At 41.7% G+C, this 24,551-nt stretch overlaps 2 protein-coding genes across 3 annotated transcripts in view; one reads left to right on the forward strand and one right to left on the reverse strand.

Annotated features, from left to right (window-relative positions):
* Positions 1–12,490, reverse strand: part of adam23b (ADAM metallopeptidase domain 23b) — a 30,415-nt gene extending 17,925 nt beyond the window's left edge. The window contains exons 1-7 of the mRNA XM_080786605.1: positions 12,268–12,490; positions 11,044–11,261; positions 10,546–10,622; positions 4,238–4,301; positions 1,493–1,575; positions 1,287–1,350; positions 598–670 (exon numbers count right to left, since the gene is read on the reverse strand). Of these exons, the coding sequence (XP_080642731.1) occupies positions 598–670; positions 1,287–1,350; positions 1,493–1,575; positions 4,238–4,301; positions 10,546–10,622; positions 11,044–11,261; positions 12,268–12,346 (658 nt within the window). The 5' untranslated portion in view covers positions 12,347–12,490. The remainder of the gene's footprint in view (positions 1–597; positions 671–1,286; positions 1,351–1,492; positions 1,576–4,237; positions 4,302–10,545; positions 10,623–11,043; positions 11,262–12,267) is intronic.
* Positions 12,491–19,553: 7,063 nt separating this feature from the next.
* cmklr2 (chemerin chemokine-like receptor 2) lies at positions 19,554–24,449 on the forward strand. Of its 2 annotated transcripts, none has more exons than XM_080785742.1 (3): positions 19,554–19,695; positions 20,625–20,734; positions 21,801–24,449. In XM_080785742.1, exon 3 carries the CDS (start codon positions 21,828–21,830, stop codon positions 22,890–22,892), a length of 1,065 nt encoding a protein of 354 aa, XP_080641868.1. In that variant the 5' UTR covers positions 19,554–19,695; positions 20,625–20,734; positions 21,801–21,827; the 3' UTR covers positions 22,893–24,449. The 2 variants fall into 2 exon arrangements, with proteins under 2 accessions (XP_080641868.1, XP_080641869.1); XM_080785743.1 differs by having other exon boundaries at positions 21,805–24,449.
* The last annotated feature ends 102 nt before the right edge of the window (positions 24,450–24,551 follow it).

Here is a 24,551-nt window from a genome sequence, read left to right on the forward strand (position 1 = left end):
AAATGTAGACGCTAAATGTGTACGTCTAAATGTAGACGTCTAAATGTAGACGTCTAAATGTAGACGTCTAAATGTGTACGTCTTCTCTTATTGGGGTCCCTGGCATATCTTTTCAAATGGGGGTCCACGGGCTAAGTAGTGTCAATTTGGGGGTCCTTGACATGAAAAAGTTTGGGAACCACTGCTTTAAACACTTTAGCACTTTATGAACATGAACAAAATAGATGGGTCCCCCCTGGAACTCCCTCAGGTACCCCTGGGGGTCCCCGGACCCCACTTTGGGAACCACTGCTATAGACATTACTATAATCACTATACCAGATGGATGTCCCTATCACTGTGACACTTTGACCTCAATTATCATCAAACCTGTGGTTTAAATAGTACTGTACAGTATGACTGTTGAATTTTGAAAGCTTTAGCTGTGGGGTCCATGAATCCCCACTTATGTGCGAAAATACCTATTGTGAAGGTTAACTTCAGGGTCTGGAAACAAAAGCTGCAACATGTCAGGACCTGGGTGTGGTGATGATGACCATTGACCAGGGGCATTGCAGACGGAAAGATAAGGTCATATCAGATGGTACTCTCTCTTACTCTGTTCCTCTAAATCATTGTTCCACTGAAGGGTGGGCGTCCGGTGGACTGTGTGTGGCCTTGCAGCGATATCCTGTATGGGGCGAGACCACCATGTGTCAGAATGAGAATGGGGTTGGGGGTCTAACTCTCTAAATCTCAAACAGAACCTAACAGGCACTGTGTCTACTCTCAATTAGCAGAGAAAATGTTACTTCAACGTTGAGTAAAATGGGATTTAAAATAACAATAATCAATATGTTTAGTTTAAAGAGACAACTGGCAGTGCTTGCCCACTGAGCCCTATACTCAGCATCACGTTGTGTAGTTTTCCCCTTGTACAACTGCAACAAAACCGAAAATAGCAGATCTACACACTCACAATAAATCCGGACATGTTGTGAGCATTTAGATCTGCCATTTTTATTGTGCAACACAGTTGTACGGAGCCTAAATTACTCATTACTCATAATTATTAAAATGTGAATTATGGGATATCTTTAGAAACAGGAATGACCTTGAACTCTAGTCTACACAGGACAGCATCCACAATTCTAGTAGTCTAACAGTGGTAGCCAAATAACAATACTATACTGTAAATCTACACTGATCTCTTTCATGAGTGTGTGTGGCAGTAGCAGTAGCATAGGAGTAGTGGAGTGGAAATCTTGCAAAACACATTTTAGTCGTCATTGAAAGAAATAACTTACAATTGAGTGAGTCTGTTTTAAGGGCTCAATTACATACACATAGGCTCCATCATCAAACATTCCGCTGTCAGGCAGAGAGCGAGAGGGAGAGAGAAGAAGAGGGAGAGAGACCAGTCAATAATGAGTCAATAAGAACTGAGAGATGATTGTACCCACAGATATTCTGAGCACGGCGAGGATTATGCTGAACTCCAGAATTGACTTACTGCAGCCCGTTGCAGGTAGACATGGCTACGCGGGACACGTCGTTCCCCCTCACCTGGCCATGGTAGTAACAGTGTTCTCCACCCTGATGGGAAGACAAGCACAATATCAGAGCATACATATTTTGTTACATGCTTTGTTGCATACATTTTTTGTTGGAATTGTAAGAATACTAGCATTATGAATTCCAGGCAAAAAAAATTACCCACCCTTCTATGTTTACATTAATTGCATTACTAAAATCTGAAAAACAAAAAGTAATCTATAAATTGGGTGCTTTTCTGAAAAATGTTCTTCCACTGTACAAATAGGGAAAGCCTTCTGATATGTCTATGTATATCGTGTAATGTATTGTAGACTTTTGATTGTATACTTTTATGAATCTGTGCTCCAAACCATGTGATCATGGTCGTGAGTTAAATAAATGATGATGATGATGATGAGGAAATTATTAGTCAATGGACCATTGGTTGAGAGTTGAGACACAGTGGGATGTTGTATACAGGATGCATAGCAAGTGATACAAAAGCACTAATCTTAGCACATATCCCCACCCACCCAACAAAACAGTGGTCCCCAGGTTGATTCTAAGTCAGGGTGACGGTCCCTCATTTACAATCAGTTGAAAACTACTGGTTTAGGACATTTGGGGTTATTGTATTGACATGATAAGCCCATTACTGGCAAAAAGTTCAAAGGTAATAACTGTTATTAAGTTTGCACATTTTGGGGGCCCCTAAGCTTGAGCCTCCGTGTGACAGCAACGCGGAAGCTCAGATAATCCTCCACTGTGCACATCGACGGTAGGTGCTGGGCCAATAAGGCACAACATGGAAGGATAGCTTCAGGTAAAGGAGTTAATTTATTATCAGACAGCGTTTCCATCTCACAGGATCTTCATCAGGTCAGTATGGATACTGACCTGATGAAGATCCTGTGAGATCGAAACGTTTGTGTGATATTAAAGTAACTTCTTTACCTGAAGCTGGTGTGCAGGCCTATCTCCTTCCAAGACAGGCACAATACTCACATCATCACAGCAAACCATTTTTACTCACTCATAGATAAATGAACACTGAGTATTTTACTGTGTACTGTGAATATATGTACATTCAATTTGGAAAAATACAGCAATAAATTATAGTTAAGTGGTTTGCTCCGTTTTGGGAATGCCCTTCCAACAATTTTGGGAAAGCCCTTCAAAAGTGTGACTCCTTTCCCTCCTTAAAAACTGCCATAAAGGTGCACCTTTCTGCATTTTGAGTCCTATAAAATCCCTATAAGCTTAACACCAAAAAGGACCCCATTCTCTTTTCTTTTTTCCTGCAGGGAATCATGACCTAGGCTTAGAAAGAGTTAAGGCATCACACAGCTGATCCTGGCTCCATCTGTGACTCAGCTGTCAGACCCTGGGTGAGCAGAGGACATTCTCCCTCTCTCTCTCTCTCCGTTTCACTCCAGCCATCCCACGCTGCATTGCTACTGCAGAGTGCTATCTCTCCGCTGTCACGTGACCTGGGTTCCAGCAGGAGGCTGCAGGAGAGCGAAACCCTGCTGACTCAGCTCCAGTATGCCCAGCCCAGCCCTCTGAATCAGCAGCAACAGCAGGCACAGCAGCAGGAGCCAGCATTCACTCCCAACCGCTTTTCTGCCATCTCTAGCATCTCCCCTGTTCTCTCAGTCCTTTTATCGTGTTTCTGTTTCCCCCTTTTTACTTTTTAAATACATGTGGCTAAAATTATTGAGCAGAGATTACAAACTAATACACATTTACCTACCTACCTACCTCCTCCTACCTACTTACCAAGACATACCTACTAACCGACCGACCTACCTACCTACCTACCTACTTACATCCTCCTAACACCCTATTTACCTACCTACCTACCTCCTCCTACCTACCTACTTACCAATACATACCTACTAACCGACCGACCGACCTACCTACCTACTTACATCCTCCTAACACCCTATTTACCTACCTACCTACCTCCTCCTACCTACCTACTTACCAATACATACCTACTAACCGACCGACCGACCTACCTACCTACTTACATCCTCCTAACACCCTATTTACCTACCTACTTACCTCCTCCTACCTACCTACTTACCAATACATACCTACTAACCGACCGACAGACCTACCTACCTACCTACCTACCTACTTACATCCTCCTAACACCCTATTTACCTACCTACGTACCTACCTACCCACCTACCAACCTACTCAACCCCCCACCTACCTACCCACCTACTCATCCACCCACCCACCAACCCACCTACTCACCCACCATCAATCAATCAATCTCTTTCTTTCTTTCTTTCTTATTGTCTTCTTCATTTTGTCCTATACAAAAAATATTTTCAATATTTTGCCAAAATGGTATTACAATGAAAGGTCACATGAGGACACAATGTGCAATGCCAATATCAACATTCCCCCATGAACCTATCCTCGATGTCTGTATTCCCACTGGTCCAAACTGTTCTGTATTCCCATTGGTCTAAACTGTTCTGTATTCCCATTGGTCCAAACTGTTGGTCTTCTAGGTGAACAAACATCACATCCTCTGTACGCTGTAAAGATTCCATGGGGAACCAATTAGAGGTAACTAAAAACAAAAAGAGGCTCTTACACCTGATTTAAAATTCATTGTATGACCGTGCCTCTTGCCGAGAATAACACATTTAGTGTCAAATCAGTTGCATGATGAAGCTTTGGAAACAATTAAGCAACACGTTACCTTTGTTTGAACTGGTTTACCCTCTTCATAGTGGATCTCAACATAATCTGAGGACAACAGGTCACTGGAATAGAAAGAGATTCAAGTTGGTTAGTTGGTCGTTTTTGTGGCATCATGGTGGCCTATCCATTATGACATGTCTGGTCTTGCTCTTGTGGATACAACACAGCCCAGTGACTCAGACATCCTTTCACAGTGTACATTGTGGCTTTGAGTGGTGCTGAGTAGTGCTTGGTTAACATTTAATTAAAAACGTCCTTCATCATGGTTGCTGGTTAAGCCTTCCCAGAAACCACGCACATCAATTAAACTCACCGAGATCTCACATTTTCAAGGGAGATATGGAATGGTGCCTGGAGCCACTACATGACTACAACATTGTATAAACTAAAGCTCCATGGAGCACATAGGTGACACACAGCACAGTGTGAGTTGTGGGTTGCAGCCATCAGGGCCCAAAGAAGGTGCGGAGAGAAACTGCGATTCTAAAATAATACAGTAAAACTATATGCAACTATTTGCATTTGTGGCACCCAGCAACCCCATGGGTAGAAGTGAAAGTGCTTTTGGAGGTGTGCTCTATAGAGGCCCCTCAACATGTGTTTCCAATTTGGGGTTTAGTGGATGTTGTGTTCATGATATATTACGTTTTTTGAAAGAAATACTGTAGGCCATTATACCATTACATTTGTAAGCCGGTTAATACATGCAAACAGTTTGGAATGTCACAAAAACAGTTTGGTGCTCATTGCCACATTCCTGAATGGTCTAAAGGTGCATTCACAGCGGCCCGTGTGGCACGAATGAGGTGAATGGGGCGACGCAAATTAATGAATGAACGTACGAACGAATGAATAAATTAATGCATTTTACATCTCCCTCATATTCACTCAAGTTGAAACATTGCAACTTGAGCAAAGTTTGCTTCATCATTCATCATTATTTATTGATTTACGGTAGATATAACAATAATGAAACTGTCTGCAGCTCACCAGCCCGGAGGCATACTGGCATGCGCTCCGCAGCGGTGATGGTGTACCTCTAGTTCATGTCCACCAGAGCTAGATTGTCACTGACCAACAGCTCACCAAATGGAACGTTTGGTATGTCTGGGCCTTCCACAACAGGTACAACTCAGTCATATCTGACATGGTTCGTTTTGTAAGAGTGTACAAATGTATATAAAATATATATTTCAGTCATGACATACTGTATACTAGCTAGTCTATAAAACAATTTTCACACCTAATTGCTAGATTAAAACACACAAAAGTCTATACTTTAACTATAAACTATAACTATAAATGCACAAAATGTCTGTCCGTTTGTGTGTCTGTAGGTCACATATCTCGAGCAGTTAGACCGGTCAACTTAAAACTCAGCAAGTTGAGGACCTGGCTGAGGGAGTGTCGTGCCCGGTGTGGAAATGGTCGGATAGGCCGATAGGTAGTTGAGGTGGAGAATGAAATTCCAATGTGCAAATGGAAGTCATGACACAAAGAAATGGTGCCATTTCATCCTTGGTCTTGCAGGAATGTGCATGTTACACGGCAATCAGACGCTGCCTCATGATTTGAGGCATTTTGTTCAAAACGAGCCCCTTGGAATCCAATCTTAGCCAATCAGAGTGGAATATGACAAATCTGACAGTTTCGTCTTGATCACAAAATGGATCTGCGTGATTGGACAAAATCTGTAGGAGTAATAGCCAAAAATGTGTTTTGCAAAAATTGGCCTCGTGGTGGCACTTGCAGGTCGATGAATGTGGGCAACTGGTTCTGCACTGGCCTCCAGGGAGTGTGTGTGGACAGTTTCAAGTCGATCAGTGCAACGGTGCCGGAGATTAGCTGTCCAATAGACGGACGGACGGACAGGCGAAGCCGCACAGAAGAGCGCACGGACGGACATGTGCGAATACATAGTCTCAGACATGCCTTCGGATTGGCAGAGACAATATTCATACATTCACAAAAATAATGTTTCTGCATGATGCCACATACTGTAATGTAGCCTGTCAATTAAATGAAATCAAATGAAATGAAATCAAATCCATGTAGTGGGAAAACAAATAGTAATCAATTTTAGAAGAGACAGGTATCTAAAATGATTGACTTTTTGCAGGACCTCCACAAATAGTTCCAAAGTGAAATCATTGACCAAAGAACAAAGAAGGAGCACACATAACAGGCATTGACAAAACTAACCCCCGCCCAGCAGTTGTCAATGACACCTAATGTGATAAATGATTGTGAGGCCGCGGCTTCACCTTGAACACAGCTGTCCTCCAGGCAGTCCCCATAATCTGAGTCAGCAGGCCTCACCATTACACACACATACACGCACGCACACACGCACAGTCTGTTAGCTGACGAGTGACGACTGACTTCAAGAGACTGCAAATTTTGCTATAGTGGCGCTTTCCCGAGTAACCTTGTAATTCAAAAACATCCTCATGCCCATGAACATGGAGCAGCCCCTCTGCAGCAGAAATCTTGTGAAAAGAAATAAAAAAGACAGTATCTGTCTTGTGATAAACAGCAATGTGTGACATTTTTGAGTGATACTCAGCAAGTGAGCAGGAAGTGCTGCGCACGGAGTCAAAGCACGCTCTAGCCCAGTGTCTATGAGAGATTCCTATAAGTGAAAAGCTATTTTTAGCCCGGGAGATGGCAGGGAGAGGAGAGGAGAGTGGTCCACAGGCCTGAGAGTTTATGGATGTTCTTATGGGTGTGTACGTGTGCGTGCGTGCGTGCGTGCGTGTGCGTGCGTGTGCGTGCATGCGTGCGTGTGCGTGCGTGCGTGTGCATGCGTGCGTGAGTGAGTGAGAGGAATGGCAGTGCAGCATGAAGAGGCTAAAGCGATGGAACCTGAGTGTATAACTGTGTGTCTTTAATGGGAGGCATGTGTGTGTGTGTGTGTGTGTGTGTGTGTGTGTGTGTGTGTTGTGTGTGTGTGTGTGTGTGTGGGCGTTGTTGTGGTTGTGTGCCGTGGAGGCAAAGAGACGGGAGTCCAGCACTGAGGTCTGCGAGTCCAAAGGAGACAGTGAGAGCTACGATGCAGTGCTGATGGAAGAGGAATCAGAGAAAGTCATCTGGCGCCAGATCAAATGCAGCTGCACAAATCCCCCACGGAGGAGGGATGCTGCCATTAGCATCCATAACTCTTAAACACATGGAAGTGATTACCTCTGACCTTTTGTTCGGTCAAGCATGTTGTCCCTCTGACCCCTAATGTACAGGGATGCTCTACACACGTGACAACAACATTAGAGATAGCCAAGTAATGCAATAAGAGCAAGGAAGGTTTTTTTCCCCTGTGAGTAAGGCAATTAACAGGCAATCTATCAATCTGGCATTTAGAACAAATAACCGACTCAATCTTGTCTTGTCTAAGACTAAGATTAGGTCAAGTGACTTCCTTTGGTTAAAATATGTGTTAAATACCGTAGCTGTATATTCTGATAGTGCTATAGACAGCGTTTGTTGTTGAGTCTCCAGCTCTCTCCAGCTCTTTATTAAATAGAAAATGCATTTACTGTATGTCAAGATACCAATTTTATCAAATCAGGATAGAGAACTCAGCCAGCCCAGGATCACGGTGGGCAAGACCTACGCTTTTTATGTGTTATATATCAATGAATCAACACGGAGAACTTCTAGTCAATTTGTTATCATCAGTTAAATCAATTAGTCTCATTAAACACGTAAGCCTTTGTATTATACGTGGTGTGCACGGCGTGGTGTGCACGTAAATTGCCAATCTACAAGCTGTGACACGTTGAGAGCTTGTAGATCTACTATTTCCACTTTATCTTATGATCGTTCATTAATCGTAATCGAGGCAAATGTTTGTGATACTGATATGAAGTCATTATGGCCAAGTGACCTGTGATGGCCTAAAAATGAAGAGAACTCAAACCGGCTGGTCTCAAAACATGGATTGTGTATGTTTTGTAAGAGATGCGAGTAGCAAATTAACCCTTGCAATTAGGGTTGTCCCGATCGGATCGGGTGATTGGAAATCGGGGCCGATCACGTCATTTTCAATTGATCGGAATTGGGAGCCAATCACTAGTATCCATATTATATCCATATCATGATATTAGACTGGAAATTGTCTGTGATTTGGGATATTGTACTATTGTTATATGGCATAAACGTGTTCTACAAAATATAAATATCGGATCGGGAAAAATCGGTATCGGCAAACACTGAAAATCAAATGATCGGAATCAGATCGGGAGCAAAAAAACCTGATCGGGACATCCCTACTTGCAATACTGTAGATATACCGGTACCTATAAGTCCACTTGATTTAAGCTTGTCGTCCCAGGTATTAAAGCAAGGGAAGGGAAAAATGAACAGCAAAAGTAGTGCCCATTGGCAGGTTGCAGACCGATCTATATTTAGATCAGCACTGTCGCAGCTGCATGAACACCAAGGAGAATGCAAAGAAACCTATACACTGGAACAAAAATAAGCGTTCCCACTGATTTACCTCAGTGAGGTAACAGAACACACAAACAGCATGGAATCAAGGTCATATCTTAGAACTTCTTATGCTATTATGAGATTCCTTCATGTTTATGTCATTCATGTTCATACAATGGTCTGTTCTTCTACTTAATGTTGTATTTGTATGTACTATGCAATATTTATGTACTACTGTATGTTAGAGAAGTGAGGCTGGGTGATAGAGCAAGAAAGGAGAGAGTAGAAGGATACAAAGAGAAAAAGCAAGATGGAGAGAGTAGCCACTTATGCTAAGTTAGCATACAAATACACATTCTCTCACTTCATATAAACACATGCGCACACGTGCGCATGCACAAATACGACCGACAAAGAAACAATGATCCTCGATATTTATGGTATATTTCCATTTTTTATTTAGGAAAGGTCTTTTCATTAAAATCATAAAAAGTAGAGCAGACTGTTATTTGTGTGCTGATGACATAAAATGATTGGAGACCAATTAGTGCATGTGTGTAATGTATGTTTCTCTGCTCTGCTCTCACCAAAGTCAAAGCACTAATAACTTGCCATAATAGATACCAAAATAAGGTCCCTTCAAATAATGAATTAACCATGACACACCATCAATCATGCTAAAGAATAATGCAATATTTCCTAGTATATAACCTAGTTTGTCCTAGTATATCACCATCAGCCACCAAAAGCATTGTTCTCTCAGTTGTTATACAGTAAGTAATATTCCAGTCTCAAATGTTTTCCAAGACATAAGAGGAAAGGAAAGGAACTGCCACAGGGTATGTGAGGCCTTTCCCACACGCTCTACAGAACATGACAAAGCATTTACTGTAGGTAATTCTATAGGCACATCACGTCATCATGACCTTAGAAACAATCAGCATTTTGGAAGCTTCATGCTGCATTCATACATCATTATGCTGCCCTTTTACATACATGAGTCCTCACACATGTAGGCTAGAGACTATGTGGCCAGCAAATCTATATGACTTGCAGAGGGTTACATACTGTACATGTCTCTGTATGGGATACAACAATCAGTTTGTCTGCCAAATCCTGATAATATATAGGTTTCCTGACATTTTTATTTACGTACTATACTGCGTGTCTATGTCCACTGGCTTTAAATTAAAATAAGATTATTCTGTATTATTATGTCTAGTAAGATTCTAAGAACCTTGGATCTGCTCTGTCACCATGTGTTACTGACATGGCCCGGTTTCCCAAAGAGGTGTTGCACATGCTCAGTTGCTCCTCTAGGCTGCCCACAGAAGCCTGTGAACATAGACATTCCGTGCATAGATGTGCCACACAATGGTAGGCCTCAGGCCTGGTATGGCCTGAGGCCTACACCAAGAACACCACTTCTGACTTACACCAAGGTGTGAGGTGTCCTTTGGGAAACCGGGCCACAGTGGGGCCACAGTATTCCCATTCAATACAATACGAATAGATGTACTTTTCAGTCAACAAAGTAATCTATTCTAAAACACCCTGAAGGACTACAAGTACTGCCACTTTTGACTCAAAGATGACAGTTACTGCTTGCTGGGAATGGGATAGATCCAGTGCAGTCTGTAGCTGTTGACATGACCTTGACAACGGACCGTTACAGTTGTGAGAGGTAAACATCTCACTAGAAGTGATTTGAAAGTAAGCCACACATTTTACATTGCTCCTCATACTGTTTCCGAAGGGACCAGTACAATGCAATCATATCATATCTATTAGCTAATGCTGTGGCTGGCATTTGAAAGATCATAAAATCAATCCAACTGACCAAAAACAAATCATTCAGATGAGTCGAGGAACACTTACTTGTTTAACGTGAGGTCCAGGACAAATCTGGAACCAAAGGCCTCTAATTGAAAACTGGCTTGGGCAAGATGGACTGCCTGTAGGAAAGACAAAGTGAAGTTGCTGTTTAAATGACTGTTTTAGCTTAAACGAATCAACGCAATATAATTCTAGGAAATGTGGAGGCCATAAACTTGTTGCTTTATAATAATACCCTAATTTCAGCACACAGAACATCAACAGCGTAGTATAATTGAGAACAACACTATACAAAAGTAATAAAGTGGTGTTGACGTGCAGGTGTAGGCCTTGAGCCAGGTCCAAACGTATGACACCTCGAATACACAGCATGCACGTTATCCTACAAAGCCACTGGGCACCCAAATGCCCCTGCCGTTGATATGCCCACATTGCCAACAAATACATTTCTCATCAAAGCTCCAGTGCATGTCCTGTGTCCTATCTGACATTGTTCAGCTGCCACGCCACGGTATCCATCACACATTTATAATGCCTTACCTGGCCCTGTGTGGCTTGGTTCTGAGCCCGCGTGTCTAGGTCATGGTAGGTGCTCTCTGAATCTTCGTTAAGGTAGTAAATTAGTCGAGAGGGGTAGGTGATCACATGCTCTACTGCATGGTGTGTTGTGTTGTCAGTGGCAGGTGCTGCAGTTGCCTGTTGCTCCGACAGTGCTGGCACTGCGTCCCTCTCAACCTTGTTCTCTACTTCTGGAGATACTGCAAGAGAACCACCACCACATAAAACGGACATTGTGCCAACTATACATACTTACTATGCACAATTGCACATCCTGTGCTAGTGATCCTACACAGTAAAATCGTCAGTGTTCATTTAACTCTGAAAGTGTACACATGAATGACCCTATGGACCTGTAAGGGTAAAGATGCGTAAGGGTACAGACAGTACATCTTTACTCCGGTAAATGATTGAACACTGATGATTTTGTGTATAGGAAGTATATAGTACGGTATGTACACTTGGCAGAATGTCAGTTTTTCAATGATGAGAATGAATTGGTGGGCTATGGCTTCCTTCCAAGAATGAACCCTACTGAAATTCAGTAGGGTTCAGTTGTTGGTATGTAGCATGTAGCATGTTGTACTCTGTCATATTGATGATAATATGGTAGTGCACTGCTAAGCTTTGATTAATGCTAGATTTATAGATCAAGATCTTGCTATGTGTGGAGCATACAAAATGTAATGTTACATAAACAGCCCCATCAAAACGGGTTTCCAAATGTATGTATCACTAACAATTGCAACATGAGATAGGTGATTATCAGTATCAAAGCTACATTGTTATCGAATGTTTATTGACAAAGGAGTAAACCTGCACTATGCAGTATAATACATAGCATGTTCATTAGGTCATTTCTGTATCAATCCAACCTTAAGGCAATATCAGCTGATAATGCCCATCACTAACAAGCATCCCATTGACCCAAGGTTCATCTTAAGTAGTAATGTAATTAAAAGTATTGCAAATGCAAATCATTTCTTATAAGCTGAACGAAAGATATGCTGAGTTACTGTAGTCTGCCCCCATGCACCATTACTTTAAGGACTCAGCATATTGGAGAAACCGTTCCCCTTCAGAAAATAATGCGACGCTATCCTCGTATGTCCTCTCGTCTGTTATACGGTGAAACAAATAAAGTTTAAAATATGTCAGTCATCAAATGAAATGAAATGGCATGGCTAGGATAAGCGTAATACATACCAGATGACGCTATTGATAGATGAAGAAGCCAAGGCGAAAGGATGCTCACGAGCAAATTTGCCAGAAATATCAAATGCATGATTCATATTTGATATCTAAAATATTTCTATATCAACACATCAACGCAGTGAATAGCTCTCCGCCCATTATTGCGGAGGAAGTGCCGTGCACGGGGAAATCTTCATGGATCCAGGCACCCAGGATTCTGCAGCAGCGGGTGGGGGACGAATAGAAGGCGGTGGCCAGTTACTGGAAACGAGCAGACTCCTCCTTGACGCGCACAAAGATGTCCTCCCTCCCTGCGATGCGTTCAGCAGAGGCGCATGCACAGGAAGTACACGATGCAGGTGACACCATGGATGTGTGACACTATCTATGGCCCATATGATGGGTGAGTGTGACACTGCGCGCGTGGCACTAGCCTAAGACAAAAATTGAGATGTCAGACACAATCTATTCGTTGTTACGTAGGCCTATGAGGAAAAAAGTACATTATTATTATTATTATTATTATTATTATTATTATTATTATTGTTGTTGTATAAGCCCTGGCCTATAAGTTATTCATTTGATAAAACATGTCCATATGACCAAGGCCTATAGCAATGACAAATTTATACCAGCATCCTGACCTGGAGTGCTGAATCAATGTGGTGGAAACATGGCTTCCCAGCATGCCTCATGCAGGGCACATGTATTATTTATTGTTGTGTTATCTGTTATTTATTGTGTTCTTTACATTATGAAATCCATATCCGGTAGGCCTACGTGTTCATTGTGATGGGTGTTGTTGTGTTTTGTGTCATTTAGCCATTTATTTTTATTATGAAAACCATGGGCCCTTTTCTATTGCTCACATTGAACTTTGTTGGAGCCAAATTATTGCGAGAGCTACAAACCTGCTTACTATCAGAAGTTCCCAAGTTGAAGAAGAAAGAAAATTCCTCCAGTCTCCAAATACATGCATAGTTTGGACCTGCTGGGGACAGGAGCATAGATATGCCCTGCAGACCGACTATCTGGGCTCAGAGACTGTTATTCCTTCAGCATCACAAGGGGGCAGAGCTGACCTGCATGGCCATTCAGCTTGGCACTACATCAGCTCAGCTGATGTGGGGACCACAAAGACAGCCTCACCAGGCAGCCATCCAAAGTGCTAAACCACTCATTGAGGGCCGAGGGTCCATATAGCTGGGCTGAACTTTACATCCAGTTTCCAGTACCAACATCACCACCACCCCACGGCCCATCAGAGGAAACCCCTAGAAGCTGTGTGGGAACTCCTCCAGTGGAGCAGTATGGGTCTCTCCCCATATACACAGACTACAGCTGCAGTGGATACTGGAACAGTTACTCGACATAATTGCTTCCTGCAATGAAGAGCTGAGTGCAGAGTCTGCAGACTCAAACATGAGATTGATACCAGGGATGCTTACCTCATCTGCTTCTGCACCAAGCAAAAGATCCAAGAGTTGGAAGCAGCAGGCATCATTGATGCTTCCAGTCATTGTCTTTTACAGAAAAAGGGCAATAACGCTGTGTCTATATCATACCTGCTGCCCTGAATTGAGTACTATAGATTATAGAAGAATAACAGTTTAAGTCCAAATCTTATTCTGACCATGCACTCAACCACATAATAGTGTCTAGTTGATTCTTCGGGTATACTTGCAAATACGTTTTAAAACACTGACATTTTACAGATTCACAATATTTTGGCCGTTGTTGGTCATAATGTCCTGTATCTGTACAATGCCTTTGTTTTAAAATAAACTAAACACTGCTCCAGCTGTGTACGGACTTCTCTTCTTTTGTATCTTCATCACTTTGAGCTGACTGACTAGATGTTTGAGGCCATTCGCAAGACAGGACTCTGGCCATTCGCAAGGCAGGATCACTGTTATTCTGATGACACTCAACAGTTTTTCTCCTTCCCTCCTTCTGCGACTCAGGTTGAAGAGGACATTGCTGCATGCATGCCTTGCTGACATCTCACAGTTGAATGTCTTACCTCCACCTCAAGCTCAACACAGATAAGGTTAAGATTCTCTTTTCCCCAAGTACCTGACAGACGACAAATCCCACAGATAAACTCCCACCCACCACCCCCTTTTTGTCTCCTCCATTACTAACTGTACGTTATGTCTGTTATGTAGTCGTGAAAGTGGACCTCACTATTTCCATTGACAACTCTCTCTGGGTGTTGTCCTGGACAGCCTTCTGGACAGCCTTCAAGGCACACATTACAGCCATAACTTGTTCCTGTAGGTTTAAACGTTACAACGTCGGAAGGATCAGACCATTTCTCACAGATGAGTATGTCCACTTTGTCCAGCTCCTTATCTAGGCCTCAGTCATCTCAAAGCTTGACTACTGCAACTCTTTCCTCATTACAGGAAGGGGGAGGAGGATAATGTTTGATCTGAAGTTATCAACCGTATACACAAAAAAACTGAAAATGACTACAGTCTTTATTTGGTACAGCCGAAAGAGCATGGCAGACAATATTGTTAATTGTATCAAGAGATGATATTGCCAAATAAAGAAGCCCTCAATCTTAACAATGTTGTATTCAATTAAAAGTTATTTCAAATGAATGCGGTGAACCTGGACCTTGGGGAAATCCACAGGTGCTCTACTCTCACTCATAATTTAACCAGGTTGATTTAGGCTGTGTCAAGAATCAAGAAGGTGTTTTTCGTCACATACATATAACTTATACAATTACAAGCAGTGAAATGTTTTTTGGACTTGTTTGGGACTTCTTCCTCCGCATGTGATTATTAACTTGTTAATAATTAACTGTTTATTGACTAGAGTTCATGTTTATTCTGCTCATAAGATGTTAAGATGTTGTTTTTAAAGGGATTGTCACATAGAAAACAGTTTTTGTAATTTATCAGGAAATAAATAGGTTTTCTGAGCTCAATTGCGCGCAGAAAACCTGAACTTTTAACATTCAGTAGATTTTCTGTGGTCTGGGGTTTTCTGGCTCAAACAAGTGCTCTGATTGTTGACGGTGATGTAAGAGTCCACAAAATCCCATATATGACATTACAATTTGCCAGCAGATGTCACTGTTGAGGCCTGTTTGCCTGTTTTCATTGCAGCTCAAAAGGCTTCAGAACACAGAGAGAAAACTTCAAACCACAAAAAAATGTCATGAAACATTTAATGTGACAAGCACAATTGGTTACGGAGAATGGTATTTTACTCCTGTGTATGCTGACTGTGTAGGGCAGGGTATTATGGAAGTGACAACAGTTATTTAGTCTGCTAAATGCTGAAATTGTAAATTGCTTAATAGGGAATGTGTCTATTAGTGCTGGTTGTCTCTTCCTGATACAGCAGAACATAGCCAAGACTGTCTGGCACAACCTACACAAGCACGCACAGTCGCACACACTCACACACACACATGCACATGCATGCACACGCACGCGCGCGCGCACACACACACACACACACACACACACACACACACACACACACACACACACACACACACACACACACAAACAGAGAGAGAGAGAGAGAGAGCAACGCCTCAGGGCTGAATATACTGTACATACACAGAAGAGGGATGAGATAGTCATTTTGGGCTGCTGGACATGTGGGATGTTTAGATAAGGCTATCAGAGTATCTGATGAAGCAAGAGGGAGTAAGTAAACAGTGTGCACATGGATGAACCAAAACATTTGTTTGTAAACTATGGAACAACTGTTAGTACTCGATAGGGCTGTGATCAACCAGTTGTTCCTTGTTTTTAATTTAGGGTGGGGTTTGTTGGCACAGTCTAAAATGCTAGAGGATGATTCAGGCAGGGGATCCCCTTGCTGTAAGGTTGGTGTAGACAACAGTATTCTGTGTGCTTGTTCTCCTTTGTTATATGGTATTGTATTGTATGAGTTGTTGGTTTTACTGTGTGATGGTTATTGGTGGTTTTAGTAGGCTTATATCTGTTTGGTTTTAAAGCTTTTTAAAGCAGCTTTTCAAGCTGTGCCTATGTGACCTCTCCTTTAAATATAAAGTCCTTGGTTTCTTTTCTGTGTAAGCGATTCCCAAACCAGTTGTCCTCAAAACCCTGCCTGTGAATGACTGAGATGTGCATGGAGGGGGCTGACACGTGAGGCCATCTGCTGCTTGCGGTGGGCACTGTGCCTCACCTAGTGGCAGTGTGATATTGCCTGGTGTCATCTTGTTCTGCGCAAATTGTGTTTTCGGTTGACCAACCACGTGGTCCCTTAAGAGTCTTCATCTAACTAAGGGCAGAACAAGATGACACTAAAGGTACTTCGACAAGTTCTGAAGCACACAGATAATATATATATATACAGTATTGGACAATGGGCACATAATATGACCAGAAGATACAAGGACAAGAACAGAATAAAGCCTGGTGAGGTGACACAAGGTTAAGAACAGAATGGATAGGAATAGAACGTGCATCTCGTATGATTGTGCACAGACATCAGTCTCTGATAAAGCAGTTGATGGTCATTGTATCACAGGGGTGTCAACTATGCTTACGTAGATGAGTGATTCACCACATGTGTGTACTGGCCTGGTCAAACAGATAAAGTTCATAAATCATGACAGTTCCCTCTTTGTTTAAAAATACCATCATGAGAGCTAGGTTTAGGCATTGATTGATTGATTGATTACTAGCAGTTTGCTAATAGGTTTTGACTATTTACAGGGGCCATGTGTCCGAATTGAAGCCCCCTGTAAGTGCTGTTTTGAAAGAGAGTAGTACAGTAGGCGTTCCACATTTTTGTGGCATAGCAGAAGGAGAACAATTTTACAAATACAATTTGACATAGCAGACGCTTTTAATCCAGAGCAATTTACAGTAAGCAAGAACAACACATGGTAATACATCAAATACATTATAGATTTTCATAACCCAATAGGTTCTTAGTAAGCTAAGTAAGAACCTAACATCTGTATACCGTTACAAGGAAACTATAAACTATGAGTATACACTGTGACTATAGAATGCTATGTCTACATAATATGCTATCTACATTACCTAAGTTTAGCCTTTGCATACGCATGCAACTTTGTAAGGTCGTCGAACGAATTGAACCCCTTGTTTGAGCCAAATCTGGGTTGACCGTGATTTATGGAGCTCCCTCTGGTGTTTGTGGACGGCATTGACATTTGACATGAAGGTACATATCTTTGAGGTATAGTGTATCTTGCAGACCAGGCCCATAGTTTTACTGAGGTTATGTTTAGGAATAAGGTTAGTTTCAGGCATAGTTTTACTGAGGTTACGTTTAGGAATACCATGGCGACCACCGGAATAGACCCGGGGCGAGCATGTTTTGGGGCGAGCTTGCTTACTTGCTTATGATTGTCCATCGAATCCGATGACGACGTCCACTTTTATATGTCCTTAAAGGAGCATTCAGTGATTTGGGTGATTTGGGAAACCCCCCAGTCCGCCCCGGTAACAAGATGTGTACATACACACTCTACAGTGAGCTGTAGGGCTGGACTGGCCACCGGGCAAACCGGGAATTTGCCCGGTGGGCTAGCTGCGACCGTAGGGGGAGAGTGTGCCACCAGAGAGAGTGTGCCACCAGAGCACAGACATCTCGACGATCCTCTCCATGGACAGTTTGGTAGTTATAGTAATATTAAAACCCAATTTCTGCCAGCATTAATTAATCCCTCGTTAGCGTATATTGCCAAGGTTTTATCGCACGTAACACTTACTTTGAAGTATAGGCTATCCTAACCGCATGTTACAATGACAGTGTGGTGTCTTGACCCATTGTTGTTGTCTCGGTCGGTGGTGATAAAGGCCACAAATAGGTCCTTAGCTTATGTTGTTCCCGAGTCCTGACACTTTCTCCTGAAGTTGCCGTGATATGGAGATCATATCGACCGTGCTCCTGTTTTTCCTATACCCACACTGTGACTCAGGTAGCATCAACTCTGTGATGTTATTGATCAGCCTCTCTCTATAGCATATAGACCTATAACTTTTTTGGCCGTGCACCCCCTGCTACCTCCTGACCTATAGGCACCACCCAACACTCAGTTGGCCCGAAAATTATACATTTTTGAATATGATTATGGTAAATAATCACAGAATGTCACTGCACTGAGAGACATGCAGCTGCTGTATACATCTCCTTACAACAGAGGTTTACTGGATTTTGCCGTTAGTGTTAAATAACACCATGAATCCGCCATTACTCTTTTCATGTCATGCACCCCCTAGGGTGTTCGCACACCACAAGCACAAGGGGTGCACGCACACGCACCACAGTTTGGGAACCCCTGATGTATCACCTTGGCCACTGGCCAGTACCTTACCAGACCTTAATTGTCACCCTTGTTTTTATACATCAAACAATTTTGGCGTCCTCTTCCCAGGCCCTCAGATTGTACTGATGGAGTTGGAGTCCTTGTACACAGGTACCCTCCCTCCTTCAGTTCGGCAGGGTTGTTGTCAGCCTGTCAGGACTTGGTGGCTGGCTGAAGTCATGGATTGGGGGCTATGATTGGGGGACGCTCCGGCTCCAAAATGATATGTGATCTGCAGAAGAATGTTGGTTGAGGAGGGCATCAAACCGTTCAGCCCCTTCTCAACAGGATCTGGACCATCTGCTGTTTTCAGGGGTGTGACAGTTTTTGGGGCCATAATATGCTTTTTATGGAGTTGTAGAAGTTGTGGACATATTTTCACGATTTTGTTGTTTGTTTTTGTACACAACATATATACATTTCAAACATGTATTTTTTTTTAGCTCGAATCAAAATAATAATACAAAAAAATCGAATAAACCTACCGGTAGGCTAATTCACATTCAAGTCCGAGCTACTTCATCATCACTTAAGTCGAATTTCTGAAGCAATAATGGGAACCGAGAGGATTTGTATTTTAGGCCTATACCGACTGCGTGTGGGAGGGGCTTTTGTGAGGAAATGGGGCCACGTCGACAAAATCTCAGCAGTAAACCTAGTTTACACTTTATCGGTTGTGATATTCAGGGATATTTGGACGTTTAGAGCTCAGGCACTGCTTATGATGGCAAGGCTCCCCACTGAATGAATGCTGGCTTCATTCCAGAGGAGGAGGCGGGGTGGCGGGGGGGGCTTAACACGTTCCAGACGCGACGCGTCAACCAGGCGGCAGGCGCGCCCACTGCATCCCAACTCACGAAGGATATTAGGATGGACCAGAAGAAAGATAAACTATAAAGTGTAAACACATAACACGTCTAGGGAATTCATGAACAGCTGCGCACCATAATTTAGTTTGGAAACTCGCGAACTCGATCAGTAAGCTACAGCAAAACAAAAACACCCGGCCTGGTTTAGCTACAAGTTTGCCATCTTCTCAAGGAAGCGAACTAGCGAAGTCTTTCTTTGAACCTGAACTCACAAAATAAAATCACGGCTGTTTAAAGGTAAGCAAAGCCTTTCTCTTCTTAAAACTGTGTTAGCTATTTGAACTTTTATGTCCTCGTGCTTGACTTTTTAAGGCTGCATGCCTATCCTGTTTTAATTAATTTATTAGGCTACATAAATTGTATTACCGATCCTGCCTTGTGGCTGATAATTATAGCCTATTTGGTTTATGAATTGTTAGTTTATCCCCGAAAATATTGAAATCTAATTTGACTTTTGGGATACCCTACATAAGTCGGTGTGATGGAAACAAGACCGCAAGTACTTTTATCGGTGTTGCGGTCCAGTAGGCTACTCTGTACCATTACATTTCTGCCAATTCAATCAATCAAATAAAAGTCCAAAAACGTAGTTATAGTTACTGCACTTTAGTCAGTACGGCAGAGGTCTTATTTATAGATTCTCTATAATCTATATATATTATCTATATCTTTAAGGATTTTGTAACTGTCATTCTCATTGAGGAGCCTAGAGTGCTTGGTATGGCAGACACTATAGTGCACATATCCAGAGAAAAACATATTGTGTTGATTCAACCTATATTTAGGTTTAGTCATAAGTTGTGAGTTGCTGGCATATAGACATCATATGACTGCCTTTCCCCCCATATTTGGTGTGAGTAATGGTCTTGAGTAATATGTTTCTTTTCCCTTTTTGCTTCCTTTATGATGCATTCCTGTTCTGTTCTTTAACTATATAGAAGTTACTCACAGTTAACAGTCTTTGTATTGTATTGAGTTCAATCAATCAATCAATTGTGAGTTTACTTCTGCTTGGATTATCTAAGTAAAATTGTTCAACACTCCTTTCATTCTGTGAAGAATGCAGGTTTAAAGTATAGGCATACACCGCAGGTGGCAGGCACACTAGGGTGTAGGCACAACGTTGTCAACAACTCAACATGCTGGCTGCTGACATTGTGTTCCAGAGTTACCACACCCGTTCCCAACCTTATTCGCACTGGAGGAACTCACATAAGGACGAACAACTGCAGGAGCTTTAAGGTGAACAGCACAGCGGAGACAAAAGCGGTGTGAGGTGAGAACTAAAATAATTAATTAATAGAAATTGTGACAAAATTTGACTGAGGGGCTGCCATTGGATTTTTTTGGAAGTTTTCATATGAAAGCAGGGAATCATAGCTTCAAATTGACATGTTGGTTGTTCAGTTTGACACACCAGTTTTGGAGATATGGCTTATAGAGTAAGGTCTTGCAGAAAACAGCAAGTTGAGAAAACAGGCTTGAAAGGTTCACTTCTGTAACATTATAGCCTACACCTAGCTACATGTTTAAGCATGTATTTCATATTTACATGTCAATTTCAGCTGTGACATTTATTTCAGACATGCTCTAGTATGTGAAGAGTCTGCCTGTGCTATTAACTCATTTTGAAAAGAATTAGTGAAAAGCTGGAGTTTGCGCGATGGCAGTCCCTCAGTCAAATCTGGTCACTAATGGAGTCTGAGTTACTGACCAATAATTAGATTACAGTATCCATCATAATATATATTATATAGCCACACTAATTAAAAACAGATATTGGTGATCTTGCATTTATCGTGCCATTTTGTTGCTCAGTGTTTTTATTATTCTCAAAGACATTGAATTATTGCAGGGGGGGAAAAAAGTTAATAACTTGACAGTTACAGATTGATAATAAATGTTGATGTCTCCGAGGGTGGAATTCTTCTTTAAAAGATATGTAACTCTGCCCTGTGTTTAAACATTTTTTACCCATCATTTCCCTCTATACCAGAAGTTATCAGCCACCTGGAGTATTGCGGTGGTGCTTACCAGCAGAAACACATTGCCCCTTCCCTGAAATGTGGGTGTTTTTCCACTCTTTGTTGGTGTTTTCAGTGTTTGTTTTGGTAGGGATGTACAGGGAGAAGGCGTCAGGGGTCAGGGCAATGTGTTTCTGCAGATAAACATCACCACAGGTAGGCTATAGTCGCTAGACTCAAGGAATGATGATGGGGAAAATTAATATATTGTTTTTTTATGTAAACACAGGCCAAAGTTGCATACTATGTCACATTGTATTACAATTTGTACATGAAGATCTTTCCAGGAATCTTATTGTAGTGTTTTCTTTCTCACAGACAGAGTCTGACAAAGGTCTGTCAACAATGGCTGATGATGACTATGGAAACTACAGCTATGAAGATTACTCTGAGTATGGAGACCTTGACGAAGTTGGAGTAGACAAACAGAGAGAAACTATGCACATCATATCAGTAGTAATTTATAGCATTTCATTTGTCCTTGGCCTGGTTGGAAATGGAATTGTCATTTGGGTGACGGCATTTAAAACCAAACGAACTGTGAACAGCACATGGTTGCTCAACCTTGCAATAGCAGACTTTGTATTTGTGCTTTTTTTACCCTTCTCCATAGATTACGTTCTTAGAGACTTCCACTGGTCCTTTGGTTTGGTGATGTGTAAGCTCAACTCATTTGTGTCTGTGATGAATATGTATGCCAGCGTGCTCTTCCTCACAGTGCTCAGTATAGACAGGTATGTATCATTGGTCCACGTCAATTGGTCTCAGCAGTGTCGTACTGTTCAGAGAGCCTGGATTGTATGTGGTTGTGTATGGGGGCTATCTGCTATACTGAGCTGTCCTGCTCTGGCCTTTCGGGACGTCATGCACTTACACGATAGGGTGGTTTGCTTCAACAACTTCCATGCACATGATGGACATGCAGCAGCAGTGAGACACATTATAATGGTGGTTGTCCGTACCACCATTGGGTTCCTCTTGCCCTTTAGTGCTATATGCATAACTGCCATACTGCTGGCAGTGAAAGTGAATCAGTCTCGCGGTTCTGTTCGTCTATCCAGCTTCTCCAGAACAGTTTCTGCTGTCATTCTGGCCTTCTTTTTATGTTGGGCACCCTTCCATACCTTTATCTTGATGGAGCTTTCCATGCATTCCTCATTGCACTTACACAATGTGCTGAAAACTGGCTTTCCACTTGCCACCAGTTTAGCCTTTTTCAATAGCTGCATTAACCCCCTCCTTTACATGCTCCTGGGAAAGAAAGTTCGCCGCATACTGAAGCGCGCATTCCTGGACCTAAGTAAGAGGTCACTGAGAGAGCTTAGCCAATCGATCTCTGCAACTGAGACCGTGTCTGTGCCAGAGACAGAATGTCCACCAGAGGAGCCTGTTGAGTCATCAGCTCTGTGACTATACTTTCTCTGTAGATTTCACAAAATATAGATTTTCATAACCCAAGTGGTCTACAGTACATGACAGCACAGTTTAAACATAATCATAACCTTTCTACTACTGCTGTCATGTATATTATGTTAGTCGTGACTTTCATTATTGCACTCTTTTGAACCAAAGGGAATTTTAATATTGCTGTGATTTTGTATCAAATGCAATGCAAAGTACCTGTTGCAGTTTTTTTTCATATTATCATATTGTTTTAGAGACAGGCTGCTAGACACATGTTTACAGAGGTTTAGAAGAGATGTTTAGAAGTTTATAATTATTTCAGAGTTGTGTAAACATTTTATTCTAATATATTGCATATAACCTACTTAAATGTAGGCCCTATACTTGATTTATATACTATATTGATGTCATATACTTTCATAAATGTAAAGGCATTAGAATGGCTAGAATGTTTTAGTCATAAGGGAAGTTAATTTCAATTTAAGCTTTTGTAAGATGAAAATCAATTGTGTTATGTATGCAGGACTTTTAGATTAATTTCCTACAGCATTCCTGAAGGTCTGCATGCAAACAACTATTTCCAATTTCCTTCCTGATGAACTCTGGTATGCAGCGTCAGTAGTTGGAGAAACATGACACTTATATAATATATTAATATATTATATATAAACGGCAAAAGCATTTCAGAAATTTGTGTTTGATAGATTTAAATGGCGACCGATTTGTAGGGTACATGCATTAGTGGGATGTCAGCGCAGCTGCATGAGTATGTGGGTTGCGCCCATGAAAAAACTTCTCTGCCAATGCCAAACAGCTTTAACCCATTTTTGGGCGGGAACCCCTTTTGGTGTTAGCATTATGTTATGCTTTATAGCTATTGAAAAATAGCAGATCTACAAGCTCATAGCGCGCTATGAGCTTGTAGATCTGCTATTTTTGAAAAACGACTGACATAGAAACATAGCTTTTTCAGAAAACTGTCAGGATGTAGAAGACATTTTTAGAATCTGATCTCAGGTCAAAATGGGTTAAACACTATACTTGATTGACCGTGGTCCTTCAGGGCTCTACTAGTGACTCTACATGAAATATCTTCACTGAAATTAGCTGATTGACAAGCTGTGTCACATTGCAACGTGTTGCAATGTCTGAGGATGTCGATCTGCTTTTTTCTGCAAACCTTTCCCCTGGATACAGACGCTGCTGGGCTTTAAGTGGTTTAGGTAGCCATCTACATTTTTATTCCACTGTTTAATTAAATAAAATTACAATAACCACAAATAATTATTTAAGGGACCATCTTAATTTCGATACCATGCATTTTATGTTTGATCAGGAATGTATAGTGGAATTTTCGGAGAATAATTTGCTATGAATAGTTCATAGTTTTTTGGGTAGGAATATGTGTAGTGATTTTGGTTTATTCCAAACCCATATACACATGCATGAGATTGAGGACACTGCAGGAATGCATTGGAATTGTATTGATTATTATGTCATACATTGCCGTTCCATAATTTAAAGTAAAATTGTACACATTTTATTTCATTGCTGTTTTATTTCACACGGTTTAGGGGTCATCAACATGTCCGTATACAAATGGGTCCATGACAAGACTTGTCCATGTCGGTAGTGCTGTCGCCTCACAGCAAGAAGGTCCTGGGT

This window comes from Protomyctophum bolini (genome assembly GCF_963924005.1).
Source record: "Protomyctophum bolini genome assembly, chromosome: 16".
Taxonomy (NCBI): domain Eukaryota; kingdom Metazoa; phylum Chordata; class Actinopteri; order Myctophiformes; family Myctophidae; genus Protomyctophum; species Protomyctophum bolini.

What these genes read in the sequence shown, in the direction of transcription:
- cmklr2 (XM_080785742.1), top strand. Translation starts at nt 21,828, where the DNA reads ATGGCTGATGATGACTATGGAAACTACAGCTATGAAGATTACTCTGAG.